General features: G+C 34.6%; 2 protein-coding genes and 2 pseudogenes across 2 annotated transcripts; 1 reads left to right on the top strand and 3 right to left on the bottom strand.

Moving 5' to 3' along the window:
* The first annotated feature begins 3,269 nt into the window (after positions 1-3,269).
* LOC117028918 (olfactory receptor 6C2-like) lies at positions 3,270-4,208 on the top strand. The gene has a single exon (XM_033117754.1). It carries the CDS (start codon positions 3,270-3,272, stop codon positions 4,206-4,208), a length of 939 nt encoding a protein of 312 aa, XP_032973645.1.
* Positions 4,209-12,334: 8,126 nt separating this feature from the next.
* LOC117028826 (olfactory receptor 6C2-like) lies at positions 12,335-13,276 on the bottom strand. Its single transcript, XM_033117686.1, has one exon. It carries the CDS (start codon positions 13,274-13,276, stop codon positions 12,335-12,337), a length of 942 nt encoding a protein of 313 aa, XP_032973577.1.
* Positions 13,277-19,890: 6,614 nt separating this feature from the next.
* Positions 19,891-20,639, bottom strand: LOC117029168 (olfactory receptor 6C2-like; annotated as a pseudogene).
* A 402-nt stretch (positions 20,640-21,041) lies between these two features.
* Positions 21,042-21,596, bottom strand: LOC117029013 (60S ribosomal protein L17-like; annotated as a pseudogene).
* Between the last annotated feature and the right edge of the window lie 1,133 nt (positions 21,597-22,729).

Raw genomic sequence — 22,729 nt, 5'->3', positions numbered from 1 at the left:
TAAAGAAACTAAAAAATTTGTTGTTTTTCAAATACAGATAATGACCATTTAGTAGACTATAAAATGAATTTTGTGATATGTATATTTATTTATTTATTATTTATTAGTTTCAGGTATAGAAAGCAATGTAATAGTTAGACATTTACACCCATCACAAAGTGATAAACACCCCCAATCTACTATTCCTCTGAGATCATATATAGATCTTCCTATACTATTGACTATATTCCCTATACTGTATTTTACATTCTGTGACTATGTGTATATATATATATGTATATATATACATATATATATGTGTGTGTGTGTGTGTGTGTGTGTGTATATTTAATTATAGTTGACATTCAATGTTATTCTACTTTAGCTTCAAATGTATAGTGCAGTGGTCAGGCATCTACACAGTGTATGAAGTGATCTGCCTGTTAAGTCTAGTACCCATCTGGCATCCTACATAATCTGTACATTATTGATTATATTCCCCATTCTGTATTTCATATCCCCATCACTATATTGTGATTGCCAATTTGTACTTTCTAATCCCTTTACCTTCTTCCTCATCCTCACCCCCTCCCATGTAGCAACCATCAGTTTTTTTCTGTATATCTCTGAGTCTATCTCTGTTTTGTTTGCTCATTTATTCTGCTCTTTAGATTCCACATATAAGTGAAATCATATGGTATTTGTCTTTCTTAGTCTGACTTATTTCACTTAGCATAACATTCTCTAGGTCCATCCATGTTGTTGTAAATGGTAAGATTTCATTCTTTTTTAGGGCCAAATAATACTCCATCGTATAAATGTACCACAGGTTCTTTATCCAATTGTCTATTAATGGGCATTTTGGTTGTTTCCATATCTTGCCTATTGTGAATAGTGCTACAATAAACATAAGGGTGCATATATTTTTTTGAATTAGTGTTTTGGATAGATACACAGAAGTGGAATTGCTGGTCATAAGGTAGTTCTATTTTCAATGTATTTATTTATTTATTTGTTTATTTATTTATATATTTTCCCCCTTCTCCTCCCCTTCTCCCCTCCGGTTCAAGCCATTGTTTCTCAGTGTAGTTGTGTAGGACACAGCTCCTTGGCCCACGCTGGTAGGCCTTGTGCTCCCCCCGGCTGAGGCAGTCGGTCACCGGTCGACAGTGGTCGGTTGGCCGCTCATGGCAGCTCTTGCTGGCTACTGGCCACTCACTATGGGTACCGGCTACTCATGATGATTGCCGGCTGTTCATGCTGGCCACCAGTCGCTCATGGGAGCCCACCGCAGCTCATGGCAGCCCAGCTCCAGGGAGAGCCATTGTTCACAATCTTACCTGTAGAGGCCGAAACTCACTAGCCCATGTGGGAAGCGAACTGTTGACCTCAGATGTTAGGAGCACAGTGCTGGGAGCCCCTGAGTCACTGGGCCAGCCCTATTTTTAATATTTTGAGCAACTTCCATCCTGTTTTCCATAGTGGCTGCACGAATCTGCAATCCTACCAACAGTGCAAGAGGGTTCCCTTTTCTTCACTTCCTCGCCAACACTTGTTTTTTGTTGATTTATTGATGATAGCCATTTTGACAGGAGAGAGGTGATAGCTCATTGTGGTTTTTGTTTGCATTTCTCTAATGATTAGTGACTTTGAGCATCTTTTCATGTGTCTGTTGGCCATCTATACGTCCTCTTTTTTTTTTGTACGTTGTCTTTACAGAAACGTTTCTTAATATTCTTTGCCCATCTTTTAATTGGGTTGTTCATTTTTTGGTGTTGAGCTGTATGAATTTTTTTTATAAATTTTGCATATTTTGTTGTTGTTTTGTTTTTGTTTTTGTTTTGATCAGAATAATTTTATATACAAAGACAATGAAGAAATTTCCCGTATAGCCTGCACTTTTATCCCTATTATTAACATATTAACCCCTTATCAGATGTATCATTGGCAAATATCTTCTCCCATTATTAGGATGTCTTTTGTTTTATTGATGGTTTCCTTTTTCGTGAAAAAAACTCTTTAGTTTGATGTAGTCCCACATGTTTATTTTTTCTTTTGTTTCCCTTGCCCCAGGGGATATATCAGTAAAAATATTACTAAAGGTAACATCTGCAAATGTACTTCCTATATTTTCTTCCAGTAGTTTTATGGTTTTGGATCTTACATTTAAGTCTTTAATTCATTTTGAATTTCTTCTTGTATATGGTGTAAGAAGGTGGTACAGTTTCATTTTTTTTGCATGTATCTCTCCAGTTTTCCCAGCATCATTTATTAAATAGACCGTCTTTACCCCAATGTAAATGCTTGCTTCTATTGTCATAGATTAAATGACCATATCGATTTATTTCTGGGCTCTCTATTCTGTTCCATTGATCTCTGTGTCTGTTTTTATGCCAATACCATGCTGTTTTGATTACTATAGGCTTGTAGTATGATTTGATGTCAGGTAGTGTGATACCTCTCACTTTGCTCTTATTTTTCAAGATTGTGGTGGCTATTTGGGGTCTTTTATGGTTCCATATAAATTTTAAGATCATTTGTTTAGTTCTGCGAAAAATATCGTTGGTAATTTGATAGGGATTGTGTTGAATCTATACATTCATTGCCTTTGGTAGTATGGACATTTTAACTATATTAATTCTTCGTATCCATGAGCATGGTATATGTTTCCATTTATTTGTATCTTCTTTAAATTCTTTCTTCAATGTCTTATATTTTTCTGAGTACTCGTCTTTTACTCCGTTGGTTAAATTTATTCCTAAGCATTTTATTGTTTTTGAAGCAATTGTAAATGTGATTGTTTTCTTAATTTCTCCTTCTGATAGTTTGTTATTGGTATGCAAATGCAACTGATTTGTGAATACTAATTATATTTATTTGCAATGAGATAAGTTAGAACAGAAAAAAATTGGAGAGCAGAGCATCTAAGGGTTAGTATTTCATTGAAATTGTAGTTTCAAATATATGAAAGTATGTGTGTCTGTGTGTGTGTGTGCGCACACGTGCACACACATGTATACACTGGACTGCAATTTAAAATGTATACCTTACCCTGTAGTGTACTCAAAAATGTTTGAAAGCCAGGTTTTTAACCTATCAAATGATTTATCAACAGAGCTGAGAGCATGAATTATTTAAAAATATTCATTATCAAGTAAAACATATCTATGTAAAATACATGGCTTAGCTTTTCTAAACAAAATCCCATTGTAAACATTTTTCCCACTGTCTTTTCAAATTTTACCTCCCTCAGTTTTACCATTAAACTGGGCAGAAGTTAGGAGCCAGAAATGAGAAACCATACGTCCCTAACCAGCTTCATTCTCTTGGGATTGACAGATGACGCAGAACTACAGATTCTGATTTTTGTATTTCTACTTATCACCTACATATTGAGTGTAACTGGAAACCTGACCATCATCATCCTCACATTAATGGATTCTCACCTCAAAACTGCAATGTACTTTTTTCTCCAAAATTTTTCCTTCTTAGAAATCTCATTCACTTCTGCCTGCATTCCTAGATTCTTGTACAGTATATCAACACGTGACAGGACTATTACCTATAATGCTTGTGCATGCCAATTATTTTTTACATATCTTTTTGGAGTAACAGAATTTTTTCTCCTGGCCACCATGTCCTACGATCGATATGTCGCCATCTGCAAACCACTGCATTACATGACTATCATGAACCATAGAGTCTGCAAAAAGCTTATCTTCTGCTGTTGGATAACCACTTTGTTGATCATATTCCCACCACTTAGCTTGGGACTGGAACTGGATTTCTGTGACTCTAACACCATTGACCACTTTGTCTGTGATGCTAACCCTATGTTGAAGATCTCATGCTCAGACACATGGTTCCTAGAGCAGATGGTTATTGTGTGCTCTGTGTTGATCTTCATCATGACTCTCGTGTGTGTGGTTTTGTCTTACATGTATATCATCAGAACAATTCTAAGGTTTCCCTCTGCCCAACAAAGGACAAAAGCCTTTTCCACCTGTTCATCCCACATCATTGTGGTTTCTATCACCTATGGCAGCTGCATCTTTGTGTATATCAAACCTTCAGCAAAAGATGAAATGGCCATTAATAAGGGAGTAACCATACTCACTACTTCCATTTCCCCCATGTTAAACCCATTTATTTATACTCTGAGGAACAAACAAGTGAAACAAGCCTTTAAAAACTTAGTCAAACGAATAATATTGCTTTCAAAGAGCTAGGGGAGTGTTGAAGTCAGGATCCCTAAGCAATTTTCTTGTTTCTGCCCTATTTTGTCTCTTCCTGATCTAGATTTGGCCTTCCATCCAGTAATGACCCTGTTCAATTTACACCTTGTGTCTCCTTATAAACCAATCTCTTTGAGAATAACTTTTATTAAGAAAAACTAAGAATAGTTGTTTCTGGAAATCTAAGCATGACCTCACTCTCATCATTTCCTTTCCAATGCTGAAAGGGTTTGGAAATTTATCATAAAATATCAGTGCAATAGTGCACATAACTGTTTCAAAACAAAACTACTGAAATAAGGAGAGAAATAATATTAAAAAGAATGAATACTATTGCTAAGTGTAACAAGGAATAATTTTCAAAATTGCAAAGAACTTGTATATTTTAAAACAAGGAATGAGTGTAAATGTTTAGGATTTCAAAAAAGGTTTACTAAGAAAGAATCTTTACATGAATTAAGTTAAAATGAAGAGAGAAATGCATTGATAATTCCTTGTAAAGAATTGAAATCTGCATTGAAATTACACGAAACAGATTGATACTCATGTACCAATTGAAATACTAAATCTTGGACTGGCCTGGTGGCTCAGGTGGTTGGAGCGCCATGTTCCTAATGCAGAGGTCAAGGGTTCGATTCTCATATGGGCCAGTGAGCTGTGCCCTCTATAGCTAAGATTGTCAACAACAGCTCTCTCTGGAGCCGGGCTGCCGTGAGCTGCCGTGGGCTCCCATGAGCGGCCAGTGGCCAGCGTGAGTGGCCAACAGCCAGCTGCTGTGAGTGGCTGACCCACTGACAACTGGTGACTGACTGCCTCAGCCGGGGGGAGAACACAAGGCTCATAATACCAGCGTGGGCCAGGGAGCTGTGTCCTACACAACTAGACTGAGAATGGCTTGAGCTGGATTGGGGGGCAGGCAGAAGAAAGGGGGAGAAAAAGAAATGTTAAATCTTGACTGTAGAGTCTTTAAACCAAGCAAACAGAGAACTACAAGTCCAAGGAAACTAATAGGGCTAGAAGAGTGTGCAGAAAAAAGAAGGAGAATAGAAGAGGAATACTAATATCAATGAAATGACTTGCTTTTACAAAATAAAAACCTTACTCCATTCAAGAATCCAAAATATGTACTAATGATATCCTTCAATGAAAGATCTGCATTTAATTACTTGTTAAATTTTTCACCAACTTCCACTTTTGTAGTCCAACATACTAAAACTTCCTTTGATCTTTGTTCTCTTACTTCAGGCTACTGTTCATATCATGACCTCTGTAGGCAGAAAATTTCCCCTCACTTTTCAGCTACTCAACCCCCAGCATCTTCCAGTTTAAAAGACATTCCCACAAAAAGTTTTTTGCTGACTTTTCTTACTACTTCATCACCAACACTACCACCAAGACTGGATTAGTCCTACTCATCCACACTTGTGCCATTACTTATCTGCTGCTTTCATCTCTTACCAAACTACAATTTCATGTTTACTTGTTTTTATTTGAAATGGTAAATGCCTTGGGGAATGTCTATCTTGTATGGCAAACTCTAGAATGCTTTAAGCTTGGCATTTAGAGAAACATTAGTTACATAATAGGTAATCGTCCAACATGGTGATTTCATACTTCAGATAATGCAAAATGAGAATTTGTATATGAAAATAAAAAAATACAAAGGTAACATTGGACATTAACCTGTGAACAAAAAAGAATGACTATCCTGTTAAAATATTTATTGTTTATTTTGTGAATGAAATAGTCAGAAGGAAAGTCAAAATTTATTGAAAATTTATACTGATAAACCTGAAAGTAACCCTACAAGTTATAGTCATAGTTTACACTGGAGAAATGTGGAGAAATTAAGGTAGAAAAGTGAACTATTACTAGCAAGTAGTAGAACTAAGATTCAAAACTGGTTTTATTGATTTTGGAAGAAACTGTTTGTTCAAGTAAATGTATCTGCTTCTCACGAGGCATCAAACTGATTTCAAGGAACATCCCAAGAAACACCTTTTAATACTAAAATTGAGCAAGGTTTATATCAAACAATTTACATATGTAAAGGTAAACTTTAATGCATTTAAACACATACCTTATTAATACTATGTTAATAATAGATAATATTTATTATTGTAATTGGATAAGATACACTAAAACTATTAGATTATTTAAAAAATCATATTAACAATATATAGAAATAAAAAGCAAGTGGAAATAGAAAAAGAAGTAAAAGCAAGAGAATAGGAAAAAAGAAAAAATGACCTTATAATGTGGATCTTCAGCCTCATTGAGGAAAACCTACCTCAAGGCATTTTTTTGAATCATCTGTTCTCTGACAGAGCCTCCTAATGTGATTCCGTTAAAACACTAGAGGACCCTGCATGAATTTCTCAAAATCTTTGTGCTTGAGAGAAAGGGTCTCCAAATTCAGTGTCCTAGGACAAAAAATGTTTAGTGGCCTTCCAAATTTCAGCCAGACAAAAGCAATGGGGTACGTATCCTGAACCTAGGGCTATGGTTTAACTTCAAATTTCTAAAATAGTTAGCTTCTCTGATTCTTTGATTTTGCCATAACCTGTGCTACTAATCCATCAAATGAAATCTATGCGTTATGTATATTTTAGTTAAGATTTAATCTTTGTTTTTTTTCCTACATGTGGGAGTTCCTTAGCCTACCTACACCACTAAGGTGAAGTGTGTAGAGTTCAACTTCTGAATATCAATTCCTTAGTGATATCAATTTATATAACTTCTGTCACACCACTCTTCTTTGACTTCTTTAACCAAAAGTGAGAAATTGTTTTGTACACAAGCCTGATATGTCCTTTCATATACAGTTTGGTCACAAATGCAAATGGTATCAATGATATTACATTTCTAAATCAAAACATGGCTGTTTATTCGTATTATTTAATCTCACATTTCCTTGATATGAGTTCTAAACCTTTTGAGAAGTACACACAGGAGTCAGATAAGTGTCAAGAGTTGCTTTATTCATGATAAATGTAGATTGAAGAATGCAGCTCAGGTGAGAGAGTTTTCTTATTTTGACCTGATTTACTTGCTATATTAGAAGCTGAATGTTTCTGAAATCATTAGTGGAGTTAACTCAGAGGCAAATGGAGGGAGGAAGACAGCATGCCTGCCTTACAGGTAGCCATTCATGAGTAGTGATTTTATCCCAATCTCAACAAGCAGATGAGTTTTTTGTAGAAAATTGTCTAGTAATCTAGGTTTTTAAACCATTCTCAAATGGAAAATTTAAAACATCCACAAAAGGAGTCAAGATAGAATAATTAACAGACATGTACCCATCATCCAGGTTCCATAATTATCAACATAATAAAATTATTTTTCTCTATCACTCCCAATCTTTTGTTTTTCTTTGGCTGGCATTTCACCTTATAACATTTCAACCATAAATCCATTGCATTTCACCCACAACTTTATCAATAGGTATCTCTAACTGATGAGAAAATTTTCTTTTATCTACCATCATGCCATTATCCCACATATCAATATTATCAATAAATCATTATAGATGCTCATAGTCAGTATTTATTCATATTACTCTGGTTCACATAACGATTTTTTCCTCACAATTGAGGTGTTAGAATAAGAATCCAAACAGAATCCATATATCATATTTTGTTGTAATGCTACTTACAACATTTTTTGTATTCCTCTATAGTCTTTTCATTTTTTTTGCATAAATTAATGGAAAAATGATGCCATGTGCACTGTTTAATATCCTTGATTATTTAACTGATTGCATCTTTATGGTATCACTTAACTTGTTACTCTATCACCCAATTTCCTTTTAATGTTAATTAGATTTAAATACTGGTTAGATTTAGATTCATATTTTTAGCAAAGATAGTTGATAGGAGGGTCTGTGTGCTTTCTATTGCATCACATCATGAGCCTCATAATGTCTGTTTGACCTACTTAGTAATGCTTAGATTGATTAGTCAATTTCCTTTTAGAATGCTGTACACTCATGGATTTTTATTTATTTGGTATTTTTCAATCCATTACAGTCATTATTATATTTTTATGCTCAAATTTCAGGGCAGTAGTTACGATCCAAATTGGTTCCTGTGTCCTCATATGATTTTTTTTTTTCTTTTTTTTGCTTTGTTTCCTTCTGGAACAATGATGTTTGCTCAGCTTGTATGCTTCCTACCCCTAACTTGGAAACAACTCTTTCTTCAAAAAGCACTGGTTCCTTTCAGTGGGAAATTCTATTTAGAAACCACATTCTGCTGCCAGAATTGCTTACAATCTAACATGAATAATGGGCCCTAATTAGTGCCAAAAAATTTACACTGTTTAATTCTACAAGTTTGGTTGCTGCCCTTTCTTTCTCTCATATCTTTTGTTCCAAGTATAGCCATGCTTTCCATTAAAATCAACTTGGTTAACAAATAGAAAAAAATATCCTACTGACTTCACTGACTTTCTGAATATTTAGCCTGTATTGCAATCATTACCAGTTACATAATCAAAGACTCTATTAACTGGAGTAGAACATTAACGTTTAATTTGGCATTCTATGGCAAAATACTTATTACTTCAAACTAGGAACATTTTAGATAGAGAAAATAGCTTTATTTAATCTGGAAAAATCTGTGAATTTAACTCAGATTAACATTGTAATTCAACTCAGTGGCATAGGTAGACATCTCTTTCAGAAAATGTAAATTTTAGAATTTTAATTAAGAATATTTCAGTTGAATTCCCAGGTAAGATGGTGGATAGGTAAATGCTGTGCTTGTCTTCTCTCATGACCACATCAAAATTACAACTAAACTATAGAGCAACCATCATTGAGAATCACCTGATGTATAGCTGAACTAAAGACCTACAACTAAGGACATACAGAAGAAGCCACCTCACACTGGTAGGAGGGGCAGAGCCACGGTATGAGCTGGTCCCATGCTCACTTGTGACCATTAAAAAGTGGGAGGGATATCTTATATGTGGAAGTGCCCCCCAGAGGAGTGAGAGGTTCCAGTCCTATACCAGGCTCCCAAGTGGAGGGTTCCAGTGCGGAGGAGAGAAACTCCCACAACTTCTGACTATGAAACAAGCGGTGATTGCAGCTGAGTGAGACGGAGGCTGCTGCACTTCTACGTGGTTCTCTTAAAGGGCCCATGCACAGACTTACTTGCTGACAGGCTCACTAGCTCTGAGCTCCAGTGCTGGGAAGCAGCTTGAAAGGCTCCAGGGACATATGGGGAGGAATTGAATTGTCTGGCTTCAAGGCGAGGGCTGGAAGGGCACGTTTCTTCTGGACAAAACAGCTAGCGGAAGCCATTGTTTCTTTGTTGAACCCTCTGCCCTCCTGGCATGCAGCATCAGGCAGCTGCCATATCTGAGTCTCCATAAACCTGACTAACACTTTGTCCACTCCACCCTGGTGGTTCCCTGAGATCCTGCCTCACCCATAAGACTGTCAGCCTGTTTCTTAACAGAAAATTTGCAGGCCCGAAGGGACTGGCACAAAATATTCAAAATGATGAAAAGCAAGATCTACAACCAAGATTATTCTACCCAGCAAAGCTATCATTTAGAATTGAAGGACAGATAAAGAGCTTCCCAGATGAGAACAAGCTAAACAAGTTCATCACCACCAAAGCAGTATTTCAAGGAATGTTAGAGGGACTTCTTTAAGACCAAAACAAAAACAATAAATAATATGTGTAATAAAATGGCAATAACTATATCAACAATCACTTTAAATGTAAATGGTTAAAGACAACAAGAGAATCTTAAAAGCAACAGGAGAAAAGCAGCCTGGGTGTCCATCGATGGATGAATGGATAAAGAAGAGGTGGTACATATATACAATGGAATATTGCTCAGCCATGAAAGGGGAAATAGTTTCTTGCCATCTGCAGTGTCATGGATGGACCTGGATAGTATTGTGCTGAGTGGAGTGTCCGACAGAGAAAGACAGATGCAATGTGATTTCGCTTATATGTGGAATCTAAAGAACAAAATAAACAAATAAAACAGAAACAAACTCATAGATACAGAAAACATTTTGATGGTTCCCAGACAGGAGTGGGATTGGGGATTCATAAAAAAGGAGAAGGGATTAAGAAGTATAAATTGGTTGTTACGCAGCAGTCATGGAGATGTAGGGTATAGCAGAAAGGATTGTCAATAACATTGTATCAACTATGTGTTGTATTATATTGGTACTAGATTTCTTGGGGTGATAGATGGGAGGGGGTTGTGGGGCAGGGTGGAAAAGGTGAAGGGATTAAGAAGTACAAATTGGTAGTTACAAAATAGTCATGAGGATGTAAAGTAAAGCATAGGGAATATAGTTAATAATATGGTAATAACTATATATAATGATAAATGGGTACTAGACTAGTCAGGGGGATCACTTTTTAAATTCGGCCATTCTAGCCTTTGATTTTATGAATTTAACTACTTTTGATACCTCATGTAAGTGGAATCTTAAAGTATTTGTCCTTTTTTGTCTGGCTTATTTCACTTATCATAATGTCTTTAAGGTCCATGCCTGTTTATGAATATTGCAGAATTTCCTACTGCACCTCCCCTCCCCCCGTTCTGAGTCAAGCTGTTGTTCTCAGTCTGATTGTGGAGGGCGCAGCTCACTAGCCCATGTGGGAATCGAACTGGCAGCCCTGTTGCCCAGAGTTTGCACTCTAACTAATAGAGCCACCAGTCCGCCCCACTGAGTGACTTTTAAATTAAAAAATTAAGGGAAAATGTGTGAGACACAAAGAATGAGGAAAATATTTTTTACAGAGAAACAGCATATGGAAAAGATTAAACCTGAAAGCAGAGGGGAAAGCAGGTTCATATTTCTGAAGCCTGAAGTGTAGTTGGATTAGGGAAATAGTTACAGATGATGAACTGTATGAGCTTTTTTTTCGGAGTAAGTGTGGTAAACAGTTAGTGTTCTTCCAATATATAACTTTTTTTTTATTAGTTTCAGGTGCACAAGACAAAGTAATACTTAGATGTTTATCATTTATATCCCTCACACTGTGTGAACCCCCCTCCCTCCATCCACTATCCCTCTGACATCGCACACAGCCATTACATTTCCACTGTCTCTATTCCTAATGCTGTACTCCGCTTCTTGTAAGTATATACAACATATAACTTTTTATGTCATAAATGGGGTAATAACTTTATTACAACTTTTCATATTCCTTTGGAAAACTTTTCTGTTTGTAAGATGCTGTATATCTATCTGCATTTATTTCTTGGATTTCTTTAACTTCAGTTTTTCGCATGTGTTTGCTTATGTTAGTGACATTCTATGTTGGCATTTCAGTATATGTGTCTACATCTGGCAGATTTTTTTTGCAATACCAAAATATTTAAATTTCTCAAAATAATTATTATCTATTTTTACCATCTTCCCATTAACTTCATGTATTTTTTTGGAGAAAAGCTTATGACATTTAAAAGTTTTGATTATTACCAATTTGCTCTGATACAAATCTTATAAGTTTTAGTATTTAGTTTAGTATTTAGTTTAGTATTTAGTATTTAGTATAAGTTTTAGTATTTTAGATGTTTTACCATAATTATGAGGTTTATATTCCCTTTTATGAAAACACTATTTATTTGAGTGCAAGTTACCATTTTGCTTTCTTTAACATAGAATTTATTCTGTTTACCACTGAGGGGACATGGGAGTAAATTTTTGCTGGTTTGTTCCCTCCTCTATTTTTATTGCTTAAAACAGTAACAGTACCTGCCCCAAAGAAACTTCCAATATTTGTTAAGTAAATCAATGAATAAATCATTTGAAAGCTTTGGATTAGATAAAACACTGGCAATCATTACTTATTCTTTTGCTGGAAAATGTAAACATTTGTATTCTCTTTTGATATTTCTAATTTGGAGAAATACTGCTATTCTATTTTTATTTTTTGTTATTCTTAATTTGGAGGTGAAGCCAGTATTTAAATTTAATACTAAGCACATTTCAAAAGCTATTAATGTGCTTATTTGTGGAAGGATCTTAGAAGAGGTTTGTGAGGAAGATGTCACTAGATCAGGATGAATGAGAATGTTTTGAATAACTTAACATGGCTAGGGAATGTATTAAGTTCATTATATGTGTTTATTTAGCTTCACATTCTCTTATTGAAAAATACCTCAATTCTTTTGATTGAGTTATGGAAGGCTTGTTTGACTTGCTTGTTCCTCAGTGTGTAAATGAAAGGGTTCAGCACTGGAGCAATGGAAGTAGTGAGCACTGTCACACCCTTGTTAATAACCACTGATTCCTTTGCTGAAGGTTTGATGTAGATGAAGATGCAGCTGCCATAAGTGATGGAAACCACAATCATGTGGGAAGAACAGGTAGAAAAGGCTTTTTTCTTTTGCTGGGCAGAAGGGAATCCTAAAATTGTCTTGATAATATAAATGTAGGACAGTACCACACACATAAGTGTCATAAGGAAGGTCACCACAGCACAGATTATAACAGTCTGTTCCATGAACCAAGTATTTGAACAAGAGATTTTCAGCATAGGAGATGCATCACAGATAAAATGATCAATGGTATTAGAATCACAAAATTCCAGATTTAAGCCTAGGCTAAGTGGAGGGATTATAATAAATAGACCAGCTACCCAACAACAGAAGACAAGTCTTCTGCAGACTGTGCTACTCATGATAGTCACATAATGCAAGGGTTTGCAGATGGCCACATAGCGGTCATAGGACATGGTGGCCAGGAGAAAAAATTCAGTTACACCAAAGAGGTCAATAAAAACTACTTGGCTGACACAGGCATTGTAGGTAATGACTTTGTCACCTGTTGCTATGTTATACAAGTATCTGGGAATACAGGCGGATGTGAATGAGATCTCCAAGAAAGAGAAATTTTGTAGGAAATAGTACATGGCTGTTTTAAGGTGAGAATCCAATAAGATGAGGGAGATGATAGTCAGGTTCCCAGTTATGCTCAGCATATAGGTGAGAAAGAGAAAGATAAAAATCAGAACCTGCAGCTGAGGGTCATCTGTCAGTCCCAGCAGAATGAATGTTGTTACTGTACTGTTTCTCATTGTTGGCTTCTGACTTCTGTTAAATCTGCATGTGACATTGAGACATTTTATTATAGATTATTTTTAAAAATATGAAATCTATCAGCATATAGACTGTCTTAATGCACAATGAATGTACTTATGCACAGTATACATTTATAGTTTTATGAAATGCTCTGATAAAAAACTTTAAACATACAACAGATGATATGTTTCTCTGACCCTTTTATCTGTCTGTTAGTGGTCATATCACTTCACTCTCACTGTACTAATATTTCCTTTTATATTCATCAATTCTGTTTTGAAATATCATCTTTCATGTGATTAGTACTAAATCTGTATCTTTTTGTAATAGTCCTTTCTGATTCTCATATGCAACCGAACATATCTATTTAAACATTTCACATGGACCTCAAATCCACTATGTCACAAATAAAACTCACAATTTTCTCTATCACTCTTTTTCTTCCTCCTCTCAGTATGTTCTTATCAATAAAGATAATAGACTACATTTATTGAGCGCATTTTATGTGACAGATATTTTAGTACACATTTCTCACGAAACATCTGTTCTCTGTCTTCAACTCACCTGAATAGATTCTATTCTTCCGCTAGTTTTCAATTTCATCTTTAAGCTCTCTGGAAAGTTTCCTGCCTGTCTGATGAATATGCAATCTCTTATCCTTGTCACTGTGTTCCCAAGGAAAACAATGTTTTCCTATTTTAACACTTAAGACAAAACCAATTTGTGGGGAGCATGAAATGTATCTTTTTCACCATACAACTCACATAGCTCCAGATATGTTGCCAACTGTCCAATAAGTGTTTCTAAGTGAATTTATCTACGTATGTTTTGTAGACACCTATGAATCTATTTTTCTATTTGGACTTATAATTCAAAGCACTTTGATATGATCTTTGTTGAATTAAATTTTCTTTGTTAGAGTCTGTGGTTGAATTTTTTTGTTTTGCTTTCAAAGAGGATCAACTTTTCTGCTTTTGTTTATTACCTTCATAGGAGGTAAAAAAGAGAAACTACTGTCTCTTTGCTCTATTTTTCAGTAATTCTGTTGATGCAGTTTTTGCCATTGAGAGCTTCTATCCGAAGGCATTTAATCCAGAAGACATGGACTTTTTTAACTCCGAGTTTGTGTTAATAGTTCTTCCACAGGCATTGACAATTGATTACATTAGTAGGGACTCAAATATTTTTATTTCTTAATTATTTATTCATTTTTATTAAATTTATTGGGGTGACAGTGGTTAGTAAAATTATATAGGTTTCAAGTGTACAATTCTATAATACATCATCTATATATTTTATTGTGTGTTCATCATCCAGAGTCAGTTCTCCTTCCATCACCATACATTTTAAAATTAGTGTCTGTAGGTTTGAAATTTCCCTACAACAGTGAATTGTGAGAAGTTTCCTCAGGAGATCCGAATTTATTTGTATGTGGACTCATTTTATTATGTAAACTAATGGGTTGTTTTACTTGGTCAGCTCTGATTATCTAAGTAGGTACTGGAGATAAGGCCTCAGGTTACAGTATCCAACATAAGGAAGATGAGTAAACTAGGCTCATGGTTTGCCTGGAGGAACATGCTAAGGGAATTGGAGATACAGTCAATGACTACATTAAATCAAATTGAGATGTATGTAAGAGAAAGATTTCTGCTGCCCATTTCCTACCTTTTTCCAACCCTAAATAATCTCTCAGCAACAATATGCATCATATCACTAAGTAAATTTACTGAGCTCTGTCACCATGTGCTATTATGTTGTGTTCTAAAAACATGTTTTTCTTTTCTTTTTTCCTTCTAAGGTATCACAAGGTATAATAAAACAAGATTTAAAAAATAACTCAGTGAAATGTGACTAACTGCTTTTGTTGATTCTATCAAAGATATGTTTGAAATGAAGACAGGGATCTCTAATGAAATGATGCAACTTCAGTCAATGTGTCATTCTTTTGGGAGATTAAGAAGTATGCTTACACAATAACATGAATGTATGTCTTATTTTTTGATGTGAGGTTGTAGATATAGGTAATATATTTCGGGATAGCTATCCAGTTTTAATCCTTTTAGGTTACAATATATTTTTGTGCATAAAAATCTCCCAGAAAATGACATTTATATATCCAACAAGATTTTATTCTAAAAAAGTAATAACATGTATGCTTTAGCAAATATAGAAATAATCATTTAGATTTTCAATTAAAAAAGTAGATAAAATATGTTTTCCAGAACTTAATAAAACTCAAATCACACAAAAGTAAACAGAATTAAAATGACAAATTTTATCTCACTTACTATTATGACTGTCAATCATAGTTTCTGTTGGTTGTTGAAAAGCATGAAAGCTTAAAAGTCCTAAATTGAAAATGGTCGTTGGGGTGAAAACTTTCATGTGGACTTCTGGTCACCTTTGCTTATGAATCCACTTTCATATTCACAACAACTTTAAGATGCATAGACCTCTTGGAAGTATCCATCTTCAAACAATTACATGGAATTTCTTGTTGTATTGTTATAACCTTCCCCCAAAAAGAAAAATGTCAAATAACAATAATATAGTATGAGGGTTGTGGGACGTCAGGAATGCTCTCCAGTTTTAAGGAAGTTGCCACTATGATCACTCAGGGTTGTGAGCATATTTACTTATATCTAGCTTGACAGTTTGCTTTATTTGATAAAAATGCAACTAAGTGAATAAACAAAGAGTCCCTGGTGACTCTAGAACAAAGCCACTAATGAATCTTCTGAGTGAGAACATTGAGGTAGAAAAGACATGCTAACTATGGCTTCTTTGGAGACAGGGTCCTTGGAGATAGGATGCAGCAGCAGACAAAGGCCAGTAGGACTACAAAGAATCTGGTTATAAAACACAACTTTAGCTCCTTTTTTACTGTCATATATTATAAACTGAGACATACTATATGGGAGGATCATAAAGAAGTCACATTTCTCATTTACGTTTGTTTTATGAATAATTTATTATACTTGGGAAATTAGACAAGAAAAAGGAAAAATATGTAAAATCATATAACCCATACTACTTAGTTATAGTATCAAACTTCCAGACTTTTTTTCTTCAGGTTTATTAATATATATATAGTTGTTATTTAAAAAGAAGCAGCAACATAATTTGGATAACTCTATATGCATCAATGTTCTTTAACTTCTAAACATGTACCACCATATTCATGTTCAATATCTTGATGCTCCATCAGACTTTAAATTTAATTTACTCTAAATCCATGTCCTTTTGAATTGTCTATGCTCCTATGGCCAATTAATGTGTGACAAAGGAGCCAAGAATATACAACAGAGAAAGTACAGTCTCTTCTACAAATGGTGTTGGAAAAATCGGATTGTCATATGCAAAAGAATACAACTGGATCTCTATTTTACACAATGCACAAAAATCAACTTGAAATAGGTTAAAGACTTGAATGTAAGTCCTGACACTTTAAAGTTCCTAGAAGAATCCATAGAGGATAAGCTCCTTAACATCAGTTTTGGCAGTGACTTTTTAAATATTTGGCACCAAAAACAAAGGCAGCAAAGCAAAAATTAACAAGTGAGACTACATCAAACTAAAATGCTCTGTATATATATATAAAAAAACCCTCAAAACATCAACAAAATGAGAAAACAATTCATTGAATGGTAGAAGAAATTTGCTAATCATATCTGACAACGAGTTAATATCCAAAATAAATAAATAACTTGTACAATTCAATTGCAAAAAACCCCAAATAAATATAATTAAAAATTGGGCAGACAAGCTGAATAGACATTTCCCCAAAGATGACATACAAACAACCAGCAGGCATATGAAAAGGTGCCCAACATCACTAATCATCAGGAAAATACAAAAGCACAATGAGACCTACCTGTTAAAATGGCTACCATCAAATAGACAAGGAAGAATGAGTGTTTGCGAGTATGTGGAGAAAAGTTAATCCTGTACATTGTTGGTGGGAATGTAAATTGGTGCAGCTACTATGTAAATAGTATGGAGGAATACTACTTTCCCCTAAGAAAAGGTAATATACTGTCATTTGTGACCACATGGATGGATCTTGAGATTCTTATGCTGAGTGAAATAAGTCACACAGAAAAAGTCGAGAACCATATGATTTCACTGATATGTGTGATATAAAACTGAAAACAACAAAGGAACAAGACTCATAGACACAAGCAACTGTTTAATGGCTACCAGAACATAAGGGGGAAGAGGGGTGGCAGAAGAGGGTAAAGGATTGGTCAAATATATGGTGATGGAAGGAGAACTGACTTTGGTGGTGAACACACAATGCGATCTATAGATGATGTATTATAGAATTGTACACTTGAAATCTATGTAATTTTACTAAACATTGTCACCCCAATAAATTTAATTAAAAAAATAAGAAAACAGTATGGAGGTTCCTAAAGAATTAAAAACTACCACTTTGGGGTATATATCCAAAGGAAATGATAACAGGATATCAAAGAGATATCTGCATTTCTATGTTCATTGTAGAATTATTTACAGTTTACCGAGAACTGGAAACAACTTAAGTGGCCATCAACATATGAATGGATAAAGAAGATGTGTTGTACATATATATATACACACAGTGGAATATTATTCAGCCACCAGAAAGAAGGAAATTCTGCCATTTGTGACAACATGGATGGAACTTGGGGGCATTATGTTAAGTGAGATAAGTCAGACAGAGAAATATAAATACTGTATGATATCACTTTTATGTGGAATCTAAATAAAAAAGAAAAAAAGTAAAACTCAGAAACAGAGAGTAGAAAAGTGGTTGCCAGGGACTAGGGGGTAGGGAAATCAGGGAGAAGTTGATAAGAGAGTACAAACTTTCAGCTATAAGATTAATAAGGTCTGTGGATATAATGTATAGCATGGTGACTATAGTTGATAACACTGTATCGTATAATTGAAATTTGCTAAGAGAATAGAACTTAAATGTTCTTATTACCATATATAGTGACGAATATGTTAATTAACTAGATGGGAAGAGTTCTTTATATATATATATATATACATATACATATACATACACACACACACACACACACACACACATATATACACACACACATACACACATACCTACAGAGGATGCCAAAAAAAGTGTACACATTTTAAGAAAGGAAATAACTGTATTAAAATTGTAATACTCAATATATACCAATAACAAAAGATGAATACTAGTCATGTGTATACATTTTTTTGGTACCCCCAGTATATATTCATCATGATGTATACTTCAAATATCTTACAATTTCCCTTGTCAATTATACCTCAAGATAGCTGAAAAAATAATTAAAAATGAAAGATAATTGCTTTTGAAATGTATTACCATAAGTTAATTGATACCTAAAGCAAAGTTAGATTTATGTCCATCTTTGTTGGAGGAGGTCATTGAGAGGACGTGACTGCCTGCTAAAGGCAAGATGGAACTGGGTAATCGGACGCTTCTCATCCGCTCCTCTGCTTTTGGAATGTACATTTTGCCCACTGTTCCCACAGTGGGAGTTATTTTCTAGGACACAGCCTTGGGAGAGCAATGTGTTGTTGAGATTATCTGGATGGTACATGTGACTGATTCCAGATGAGGCTTCTATATAAACTTTTAAGGTTCTAGTAGACAGGTGCGGGGATCTACTCCTTGGCCTCCCAAGATGAACCTTGTATATAAATAAGTTCCTTTGCTTATTGAACCTGCTACTTACCAATCTGTAATGGTCTGCTTCTTTCTTAGGTCTTTCCTTTCCCTCTGTGGATGGGGACTTGTTTCAAATTTCCCCCTGATGCTTCTGAGGTTGCAAAGCCAACAATTTTTTACAATGAAAAAATTAAAAAAAAGACATTCTAATAAAAATAATTTTGCACACTTGTTAGAATAATTGCGAGTGTATTTTTTGGGTCAAAATGCTATGTTATTTTTGCTTTCTAGTGAATTTAACTAAAAAAATGAAGTTATATAGTTTTTTCCCTAACAGTTATGAATATTTTTGTTCAAGATATTCCTCATCTCTATGTTGTTTTCAAACATTTTTTTCAATTAAAAATACTTTATTAAGATATAATTGACATATAAATTATGTGAGTTTCAGGTGTACCTGTTGATTTGATATTTGTATTTCCTGTATTGTGAAATGATCATTATGGTAGTCTAGTTAACATCCATCATCACATATAGTAATATGATTTTTTCTTGTGATGATAACTTTTAAGATTTACGCTCTTAGTAGCTTTGAAATATACAATAGAGTATTATTAATATAGTCACCATGCTGTGCATTACATCCCAGGACTTATTTATTTTATAATTTGAGGTTTGTACCTCTTGACCCCCTTCACATATCACCTACTCCCCACCTTCAGCCTCTGGCAACCACCAAATATTCTCTGTATCTATGACTTTGGTTTCTTTTTGGTTTGTTTGTTTTAGATTCCACATATAAGTGAAAGCACATAGTATTTGTCTTTCTCTGTCTGACTTATTTCACTTAGCATAATACCCTCAAGGTCCATCCCTGCTGTTGCAAACAGCAAGATTTCATTCTTTTTCATGGTTGAAATATTCCATTCTATGTATGTGAAAAATACAACTTTTATAGATTATGGAAGTGATAATCATGTGGGATGAACAGGTAGAAAACGACCTTTTTCTTTGCAGGACAAAAGGGAATTGTAAAATGGTCTTGATGATGTATATAGGATAGAACTATACGTACAAGGTTATGATAAAGGTCAACACAACACAGAATATGATCACCTGCTCTATGAGACATGTTTCTGAGCGTGAGATCTTTAGGAGGGGCAATACCTCACAGACAAAATGATCAATAACATTAGAGTCCCAGAATTCCAGATTTCAGCCCAGGTTGAGTGATGGGATTATGATCAACAAACCAGATGTCCAGCACCAAAGGATGGGTCTTCTACAGAACTTGCTGTTCATGATGGTCGTGTAATGCAGGGGTTTGCCGATGGCTACGTATTGGTCATAAGACATGGGGGCCAGAAGAAAAAATTCTTTAGCACCAAAGAGGTCTATAAAATATATTGAATGGCACAATTGTCATACATGATTGTCTTGTCACCTGTTGATATGTTGTACAACTATTTGGGCATATGAGCCGATGTAAATGAGTTTTCTAAGAAGGAGAAATTTTGTAGGAAAAAGTACATGGTCATTTTAAGGTGAAACTCTGTGAAGATGAGGAAGATGCTTGTCAGGTTCCCAGTTACCCTCAACATGTAGGTGAAAAATAGAAAAATGAAAATCACAGTCTTCAGTTGTAGGTCGTTAGTCAGTCCCAGCAGGATAAAAGTTATTGTGTGGTTTGTCATCATTGTGTCCCGATTTCTGTTCAATGTGCATTTAAAATTCAGAGAAATTTGAAATGAGGAGTGATGTTAATATTACACAGTAAGAATTAATTGCTAACAATGTATTCAAAATCATCTGACACACAATTTTTAAAACTTTGATTATAAATATTATTTTTTATTAGGTATTATTAGGTTCCACAGCAGTTTGTTTTGGTAATTTCAAAATATATATATATGTAATATATATATATGTAATATATATATGTAATATATATATAAATATATATATATTTAAAATCAGATTACTTTATCTATACCACGCTTCAACATATTATGAGTCATTTTCTTCACTGCTTTTTATTCCCAATTTATGTTTTACTTTTTTTTTTTACTTTTATTAGCATTTATTTGACGTTGAATTTACTCCCGGGCCATAAGTTTTTGTTTCTTCAGTTTCTTCTGGGAGATCTTTTTCTTCTGTGCAACATCCTCTTCTAGTTTAAGAACAATGTGTTCTTTTTCAGTAAAGATTTTCTCAGTGTGGCAGGGAGAGCTCATGTATGGGCTAACCCGCCCATGAGCTCTGTAAGTTCTGCACCACATCTTGGAAGCTTTGTTCACCTGGATGTGCTCAATGGCCAGAGAATCTACATCTAAACCTTTAAGTCCAGCATTACTCTCTGCATTTTTAAGCATTTACAGCAAAAATTCAGCACTCTTTTTGGGCCACCAACCCTGCGTCCAGCCCCACTATTTGGCCTGGGCACACCTCCCAACCCCACCATTGTAATGGCAGAATGGCACACATTGCTTCTGTAAAGTGACATCCTTTAGATACTTGTTGGCTTTTCAGATATGCATACACTTGATGGCCTGAGCAGTTTCATGAGTGTTCTTAAAATGAACACGTAGGTTTGAACTTCTTGATTTACATAATTTTGTGCGGTTCTCTGGATCAAGTGAATAGCAAACCATTTTCAGAGGTCACCTCAGGCAGCTTGTGGGAAGAGCCCAATTTATGTTTTACTTTTATTTGCACATTGGATTGGGATTACTCATGTTTTACTTTACTGCTAACTGAAGCTAAATCCTAAAGCCAAATCTTGAACTCCTTAAAAACTTTTTCTTTGTAGTTGTTTATTGATAAAGTACAAATGTAACACAAATAGTTGGGGCTTACTATACAGGCTTTTCAGATCTATTACTTAAGATTTTGAGTTCTAGCATTATTTCTTTTTTTTTTTAAATTAGTTTATTGGGGTGACAATGGTTAGTAAAGTTACATAAAGTTTCAAGTGTGCAATTCTGTAATATATCATCTACATCTCACACTGTGTGTTCACCACCCAAAATCAGTTCTCCTTCCATCACCATATATTTCATGCTGTATACCCTCAAGTTTTTAAACTCATGTTTTATTCTCTAAATAACTTTCTCCTCATTCACTTCTTTCTGTTTCTCCCTCATGACTTTCTTTCTAATTATATGGTTACTGTCTTTTGTGCAGAACATAGTATTTTGGTGAGAAATATGTTGTTTCCAATGTTAAGATATGTTGGGTGTGACAATCACAGGATTGTATGACATCATCATGATTGTTTTTATCTGTTAATCTGGTTAGCTAAGTTTTAAACATTCCAACATCTTGGTACCAATGTCATTAAAAACAAAAAAATCCAATTTAAATACTAATCACATTCCCCAAGCCCTGTGATTCAGTTTTGTCATCTATGAAGTGGAAATAATAATAGTATTTTTTTCAATGTTTTTTAAAAGTTAAATTTATATGTATTTGAAATTTAGAAAAGTGCCTAGCTCACAATAACTAATAAATATATGCTTACTATTTCAATGTCTTGATTCACAGTGATTTCATTTTTATTATTCACCATCCATTTATTCTTTATTGTAACAACACTTTTGCTGCCACCATTCTAATGAAACAGTTTTTGTCAAAATTCATCGACCTATTTTTTTTTTTTTGGTTGGTATAAAATAGTAGCAGACTTCTGTGTGGAATGTATACTTTTGACCACACACTATTCATAGCATTCTCTCATAATTTACCTTAACATTACATGCATTTTTTTCTCTATCCTTTTTATTTC

The sequence above is a fragment of the Rhinolophus ferrumequinum genome, chromosome 10 (genome assembly GCF_004115265.2).
Source record: "Rhinolophus ferrumequinum isolate MPI-CBG mRhiFer1 chromosome 10, mRhiFer1_v1.p, whole genome shotgun sequence".
NCBI classification, from domain to species: Eukaryota; Metazoa; Chordata; class Mammalia; order Chiroptera; family Rhinolophidae; genus Rhinolophus; species Rhinolophus ferrumequinum.
Note: the sequence above shows the minus strand (reverse complement) of the source record. Positions and strands in the feature narration are given on the sequence as shown.

Excerpts from the sequence above, each read along its gene's own strand:
- LOC117028918 (XM_033117754.1), top strand. The coding sequence starts at position 3,270 with ATGAGAAACCATACGTCCCTAACCAGCTTCATTCTCTTGGGATTGACA.
- LOC117028826 (XM_033117686.1), bottom strand. The coding sequence starts at position 13,276 with ATGAGAAACAGTACAGTAACAACATTCATTCTGCTGGGACTGACAGAT.